We start from the raw sequence: 8,125 nt of genomic DNA on the forward strand, positions 1-8,125 counted from the left end.
CTTGTATGATTTTTGTATTGACTGGTAGACAACACCAAATTCTTTAGACTCCATTTCGATTTTGGTCGCTTTTTCTTTTGCTTTCTTTAATCTCTCTTGAGAGATAGAGAGATTTTTGGAAACCCTCGTGAATCTTCTCACTATCGAGGAGAATTGAGGTGGAACCTGGAATTCAAGGGAAGAACTTAGAATGTCAGATAAAAGGCTATTTCAATCGGATTGTGCAACCCACTCATCAGCAGTATGGGCTAGTAGCCTAAGAACAGAGATTAATTGTTCGAGAGTGTAGAGATAAGTTTTGCCGGGAGAGTTAGAGCTACCAAATTCTCTTTGATCAGATTTGAAATAGGAATTTCTTCTTCTTGGGTGATTTTGGTCAAAACGACTACAAGTTTAGCCAAGTCAGTATCTGGAAGATCAGATTCAGTGTCTGGAATTTCTTTAAATTTTAAGGCCTTGTGAGAAGATGGTTTGGTTAGTTCTATTGGACTTGAAGGATGTTGAGAAGAAGGTATGGTTTCTCTGGTTTCTCGAATAAGTGAGTTGAGGGTTTGTGAAATCGGGAAGTTGATAATAAGGTTAGCATTAATGGGAGAAGAAGGAGTGGAATTGTTCACAGCTTGAGGAAATTTTTCTTGGCTCATATCCACCAGGTTTTGTTTTTCAACGATCAATGGTGGAATACTTTGGATGGGGTTGGCCATAATAGTGATTGCTTGAACCAAGGAGTGAGGTTCCTGAGATCATGAGCCGTGTTGATGTCCTTGTTTTTTTTTATCGATTTGTGAAATTGGTGAGGAAAGAATGGATTGAGCATCCCTCCCAGCCTTTGTCATGATAGAAGTATTTGTAAGTAAAAGAATTCAAAATCGATTAGAACAAGTTTAAATTGGTGAATAGTTTTACCTGGGCAGATTTCCTAGGTTGGAGATGTGGGAATGAAGAAGTCTTCGAGGAGTCATTTGAATCAGAACTATCGGAGGATGAGGAAAAAATATTCAATTGGGATGGTTGTTGACTCTCATTAGAAGTGCTTTCACTTGATGATTGCTTCTGAATTAAAGATTGAACAATTGAATGCAAAGTTTGTTAAGATATATATGATGATAAAAGTTCGATAGAAAGAGTTAACCAAGTGTTTACCTTTACAAGTTTGGAGGTTTTGGTCGAAGTTTTCTGGATCTTTTGTCGTGGTTGTTTGGGTTGTACAGAAGCTTTGATTTTCCTTTTCGGAGCTTTTTTGGGTGAGGCCTCAGCCACTTGGAGAGTTTTAATCGCAAATTCTTTGATTTCATCCAAGGTACGATTGTATCGAGAATAGTAATTGTTCCACCACTCGATGAAAGATTTAGTGACGAAGGCACTACGAACATAAGACAAATGAGAATAGTTGCCTCTATGTGTATGGTTGACATCGAGACATTTTTAGATATCTTTCCTCGATTTGAATTCGAAATGATAAAGAGCACTGTCTTTTCGAGGAACAGGTGATGGAAGTGCTTGGGAGAAACCCATTTGTCTTGCGACGTAATGAGGAGCATGGAGGGTTACTTTAAATTGCCCTTTCTTGTATTGAGGTATTCCTATTGGAAATACCTGAACAGCAAGGAAATTGGCTCAAGTCGCATTGGCTACATCGTTGTCTTCATCGTTAGTAGGGAAAAGGACACGTTCAAACCAAGCCAGTTCACAACCTCGACGTAAGAAGGGGGTAAATGTCAGTTCTTCATTCTGAAAGCTTTTGTATGAATGGAGTAGTGAGAATACAACCCAAAAAAGGCCTTCAGTCGAAGTGGCATCCTTGAAGTTCGGCTGAAAGGAGACTAATCGAAAACCTTCGATGTGCTATTTTCTCGAAGTGTTGCCCCCATCTTGTTTCATAAAATTTTCAAAAATGACATTTAGCTAGATTTGTAAAAGCCAAAGGGGATCACCCACACTGATCGAAGATCTATTTCGAAGATAGTCAACCAAGTTCCCCAGTTCATCATACAAAATTTCCAAAACTAACTTGGCCAAGTTAAATTTGTGACCTTCATGGAGGAAGGCAGCCAATGAGAGGAAGAATTTTTGCATTTGAAAACACCTCGAGCAAAAAATGATAGCATTTAGCCAATAGTATAAAAAAGATACACTTTCCTCACCAGTCATAGGATCATTTCCATAACCATGTGGTAATTAATAAAATCACAATAAGAGTTCTTTTGAACTATCTTATAGGATTTAGTTGGCTTTGTGTAGAATGTTGCCATGGGATAGTTTATCAGGAGTCCAGTAATAGCGACAACATCAAATAGTGTGGGCCCCGTCATTCCACAAGGGATGTGAAAATTGTTGGTGGTCATGTTCCAGAAACACAGTACAGTCCCAATCATCCAGTGATGTGTGGTGGGTGTGAAGTCAAAAAGATGAAGAAGGTCATGGATGCCATGTGCTCTCCAAGCATTACTTTTTGTTGGTTCGAGGTGTTGATACTAAGCAAGAAAGTTGGCATTTCGGGAGGTGATTTTAGGGTTGTTTCTGAAGGATTTCTTGTGATCGATGAAGAGAGCAATAAAAAGGTCCTGTTTAATAAGCAAATCTTCTTTCACTTAGAAAGAAATGGACATTCTTTTTGGTGTGCTCCAAAGTCTGTAAGGGGCTAACAAAATAGAAAGTCTTATCTTCGGCAGTGAAAGAGATGAGAATCCTTTTGTCAGTAGACAAACTCTTGGAATCTTCAATGATAATATCATTTAATTGATTTAATAGAAGAAGAAGCCATTGATAGGAGTGTAAAAAAATTCCTAATGATTGATTTGGTTATAAATGGGAGAATTTGCACAGAAGAATTCAGAAATAAGCGGTAAAATATTTTTGAAAAGAAAGGTGAAATTTAAGGAGACAAAAGGTTGACATTGAGTAACGGTGAAATTTTATTAAGTGAAAATAAAGAAGGAGTGCTGTCGTTTCGTATTTCGTTTTTTAAAATTTAAAATTAGAAACTTCTTTGAGAAGGTGAAGTGGAAGAGAGAAAAACGGTGTGTAGTAGGGAACGTGCCGTAGTGGGCACAGATAAATGAAAATTAGTAGGTTGCTTTTAAAACGAATGTATTAATTATAGTGGCGAAGTTAAATTAGATAGGATTAAGTGTTTCATTCTTTAAAGATATCGAAAAACACATTAATCTTAAGGGGGCAATTTATTGATCGAAAATATTTTGTTTCAAGAAATACTGAGTTCGAAATGTAATGCATTTCTATTTCAAAGAATGAAGGTTGTATCGAGAAAGATTTGTCGAGGAACGAGAAAAAGGAGCCAGTCGATGTACTCAGTCGAGGAATGAAGGTTATTTGAAGTTGATTTTTTGCGGTTACACACGATTATACAGAAAGAGCGAAAACGGTTACTCGAAGACTAGTACGCATGGAAGTTACTCTTGAATCTGATTGGTCAAAGACTTTTATATGTAGATAAAAGATTGATGAAAAAAGGGTTGAAACTTTGCTTCAAAAAACACTCAAGCACACTCATATTTCCGCGACTTTCTGAGTCTATGTTCGAGTTACTTTTCTATAGGGTTCCTTCCACGTCTTTAAATTCCATTTATGTTTTTTGTAATCTTTGTTTTATCTGCAAATTTACTTTTCAAGCAAACTTTTATCTTTCTTGTTTAATTTTAAGTTTCAGTATCTTACTTTCAACTTTAAAAATCCTTTGATCTAATCAAAGGCATTTTACCGTTTCATTAAATTCAATGCAATTCATTTTAGTTTCAGTCAATTTATTTTCAAAGTTTATTTTGTTTATCTTTGAGATTTTCTTTTATTTTATTCGATCGAAAGAACCTTTGATGCAATTTAAAAAATTGGTACTCACAAAGGAGTAGGTTTTATTCCCAAACCGTTAGATATGCTACTCTCGATTTACTAAAAATCGATAAAATACAGTGTCATTAGACCGTCACTGATATTTTATTTTGGATTGACGCATTAACATTTGCATTATAATTTTGTGTTCTTTCGTCAAGAGCTTTTCAAGGGATTTGAAGCTTTTGATCGCAAACCTCGAAATAAAACCATCATTCAAAAAGTAACAAATGTATACGAGATGTTGGGCTTACATCAATAGAAAGAGAAGATACTGGAAAAATATAGCAATCTCTACACAAAAGAAGGATCAATTAAGAAAGCTAGGAGGCATCTGAGAAAAATTGAAAAGGTAATCTTATTTGTTGTCTTCGCACAACATTATTTTTGTAGTTGATTGGTTTTGAATTTGGACCGATATGGCTCCAAAGTACGGCAAGAACCAAATTATTTAGAGCTGATACATCCATATATAACTGGAGTGTTAAATTTAGGGTTGACAAACACACTGTACTTGTTTCAACGAATTCAGTCGTGATTAAAGCATTGCCAAAGCGAATTACCATCAACTGAAAAGAAAACATTTATAGAAACAAGTAATCTGAACATAATCAATTTTATTAGTGAATGAAACAACTATTTATTTTTTCATGTATGACTAACTTATTACTTTCATGTTTCAAGTGCTAATTTACTCAACTTTGTTGTAATTGTATAACTCGGCATTGATATCAGAGCAGATGGCAATATAGCTGAGCTTGAGACTTCTCAGTTGACTTGTCATTCAGTTCAAATACTTAGAAAAATCTCGTTGAGCTTCCAAAACCAATTCATCATCATCCCATTCGTCACGGTATGACTCAGGTCGCAGCCTCTTGTTCTTAGATGCAAACTTGTACATTTCCACCCTCCATTCTTCAATACCAGGAATCCCACACTGATCAGCAATCCAGTTATCGTAGTCCCACTGTCATCACCATATATAATCCCAAACACACAATATAAGTATTGTTGATATAGATTCTTTCTGGTTGAGAATATTTTCGTTTCGATGTATTTAGTCATTATCATTAAAATAGAACTGGATACGAGTGCATTGAATTATAAATGCAGCAGAAAGTAAAACAAACAGTTACTATGAATTGGGGAAGGGAGTATATGATTTTAGATAACCACAGTCATAAGATAAGCTAAAAAAGATTCATCACTTTTAAGTTTTAACTTTAGGAAGCACCTGGTAATTGGCCATATTATGAGTGTAACGCTTAGGAGTGCCAGAAGCTTCAAGTGAAGAGTAGAATGCTTTAGTATCTTGAGTCATTTCTTCTTTGGAAGGAAGTGCAAGGCGATTTGACAAAGCTCCTGCTATCCATTTGGTCTGTAGTTCAAACATGGGGAAGGGAACAACCTTCCAAGGCAACCCAACAAATGAAAGCCATGGGGCCAATGCCGGTGGAAAAATATGCTTGTACAATGGTCCTACACGGTTGTCATCTACACTTACTTCCCCGTTTGTTTCAAGGAATGGGAAATCATACTTGTACCTGATAAACGAACAAAAATGGTCATCAATCATCAACATTTATTCATTCTCTTCTCCAATTGCAGGGTCTTGAATAAAACTGAATGGAGTACGCTGAGAATACCCTGTGCAATGTACTATGATTTCCGCACCAACTGTGTCTCCATCTTTGAAAACCACACGGCCATCTTGATGAACACTGTCAATCTGCATGTGCAACAAATACCAGTGCGTAAGATAAACCATTCAAGAAAAAAGTTGTCAAATAAAATGATGGATACTAGTAATCATAATAGCCATCCAATTCTCACCATGGATGATAAGTTTTACCATAGAATGAAGCCACATGTTATCATGGCCGGGTAGCTTGCCAATTGCATTTTTGTTGAGTGACCTATCTACAATGTGAACTTCTTTAGCGACGGTAGCGATGTCTCGAGAGATATCGACAGCACTTGCTGCACCACCTATTAGAACAATCACCTGCCCGAGTTGAAATGGAAAAACCAGATATGCTAAAAAATATCAAACGAGAGTAACAATATATTTCCACGAGCCAAAGAATTTAAGCCTTGAATCCCAAAAAGGATTATGATATTTTAATGGAGCTAGAGAGTAATAGCAGTATAATACAGGCCAAAAAATGCTTTTGCACACAGTCAAAAAGCAAAGGAAGCAGGCACATACTTGATCTTGAAAAGGCTCAGGTGTCCTATAATTGTGGCTGTGCATTTGCTTCCCCCGCCATGCAGTAATCCCTGCAAAGATTTTAAATTAAAACATGGAACGAAACAAAATACGAGCATAAATAATGAATTTCATCTCATTCTCTTGTTAATTATCAATTACTGTGGTTGACGTTTCCTCCCTCAAGAAATTCGGTAGGGGTGTTCATGGATCGGACCGTATCCATAAATCCGCGGTAAATATCTGCATCCGATCCGAAAGTTGCAGATACGATCCGATTCGCAGTCTGATCGGATCGGATAGGATCCAATTTGCATTCTTTACGGATTGGATTACGGATATCAACTCTACATCCGCGTATCCGATCTGCGGATCCGCAGATCCGCATAATAATTAAAAAAAGTAAATATATATATATATATATTTGGTATTATATTTACTTGTTTGTATGTTTTAGTTAGTAGTTATTTTTCATATATTATTTTATTTTATTTTTGTTATTTAGAAAAAAATTAATTATAAATATTTTAGGAATAAATAAATTTAAAAGTGTGAAAGAAATATTTTTGTTGAATTTCTTTTATATAGAAATATGATTAAAAGAAGAATGGTCAATTATGCGAATATATCTGATATCCGATCCGATCCGCAAATGTACGGATCGAATCGGATCTGATCTGACACAAAAAAAATGCGGATACCATATTCAATCCGATCCGCGTACACCCCTAATTTTCGGGGGTAGCTTGAATAGCTAAAGGAGATATGTCTTGGAAATAATTTTCCTTCACAAATTAAGAAATTACGTGTATGTACGAAACTTGTTTTTTATTTTAAAAAAGAGCCCAAAAGAGGGGCAATCTAAGAATATTTTGTTTTTGGTCATGACCTGAACCGGGGCAATCTAATTACTATTTTGTCAGTTTGGTTTTGGGCCAACTCTTGGAGTATAGCCCGTACTTTCTCAGGGCAGATTTGACATTAGCCATTACAAATCATGTAGGCCCTAGAAAAAGCATTATTATTTCGCGAATTCGAGAAAGGAAATAAATAATAATGTACCAAAGAAAAAAGAAATAATAGACAAATCCCTCCTAAGTTCTAAACTTGTAAGTTCAAACTTCAAACACAAATCATAAATCAAGAAATAAAATTATTAAAATTTAAAATTGTTTCAAATAAATACTTTAATAATTATTGAAAAGTGAAAGGCGCATATAAAAACAAGGAAAGAAGGTGGGGACAGTAACTAAACACAGAAAACAAACCAGGGATATTGTCAGCGATGCGAGGCTGAACGTAGTGGCCACTGCAAACAACAACGGCGTCGTAAATCTCATCCACACAATCGCAATCATCAGATCTCATTCTGTTGTAATTGGACGGCCTGGATCTCACCCTCCACTTCCCTTCCTCTACCAACCCAGCGATCACGACCTCCGTCTGCAGCCTCACAACTTCTCCGATCCCGAAATCGGCAGCGAAATCCCGCAGGTACATCAGCACCTCCCTGTGACCCGGGAACCTTCTCGGGTCCCTGTCTTTCCCCTCTCTCCTCTCGAACGGGTAATCCCGAACCCCCATGCACTCCCGAGGCAGGTTCGTTCGGAGCGAATCGTACAGGCTCGAGTGCACCGATTCGCTCTCCGGAGTGTACACCCAGGTCCCGCCAACTTGCTCGCCTCGCTCGAACACCACCACGTGGTGCCCTTCTCGTCGGAGCTCGCGAGCCGCAATTAGGCCGGCGGCACCAGCTCCGATGACTGCCACGTGGCGCGTCGTGAGAGACGACATGAGTGGGAGTGGCGGAGGTGGTTGACGGAGGATGGAATTGATTGGCGGTGGCATGGGCTATCCAGCTTTTTCTATTAACCATTTAAGCAATACATATGGGCAGTTAGCTAGCTTAAGACGACATTCGCATTATTATTATTTTATTATTTATTTCTCTACTATTTATTTTTAAAATGCTCTGCCACTGCCGCTTTTCTTCTTCTTTCTTTTTCCTGTAAAATTAGTACTTGAACAAAATAGTTATTTTTATTTTCTAAAGAGAGCTGATTTTAT

At 37.1% G+C, this 8,125-nt stretch overlaps 1 protein-coding gene across 1 annotated transcript; it reads right to left on the bottom strand.

Moving 5' to 3' along the window:
* Nucleotides 1-4,432: 4,432 nt before the first annotated feature.
* LOC107488216 (flavin-containing monooxygenase FMO GS-OX-like 4) lies at nt 4,433-7,987 on the bottom strand. The gene is made up of 6 exons (XM_016108925.3): nt 7,327-7,987; nt 6,059-6,129; nt 5,702-5,854; nt 5,496-5,578; nt 5,084-5,393; nt 4,433-4,816 (listed from the first exon to the last, which is right to left on the bottom strand). Exons 1-6 carry the CDS (start codon nt 7,904-7,906, stop codon nt 4,634-4,636), a joined length of 1,380 nt encoding a protein of 459 aa, XP_015964411.1. The 5' UTR covers nt 7,907-7,987; the 3' UTR covers nt 4,433-4,633.
* Between the last annotated feature and the right edge of the window lie 138 nt (nt 7,988-8,125).

Source organism: Arachis duranensis, chromosome 5 (assembly GCF_000817695.3).
Source record: "Arachis duranensis cultivar V14167 chromosome 5, aradu.V14167.gnm2.J7QH, whole genome shotgun sequence".
NCBI lineage: Eukaryota > Viridiplantae > Streptophyta > Magnoliopsida > Fabales > Fabaceae > Arachis > Arachis duranensis.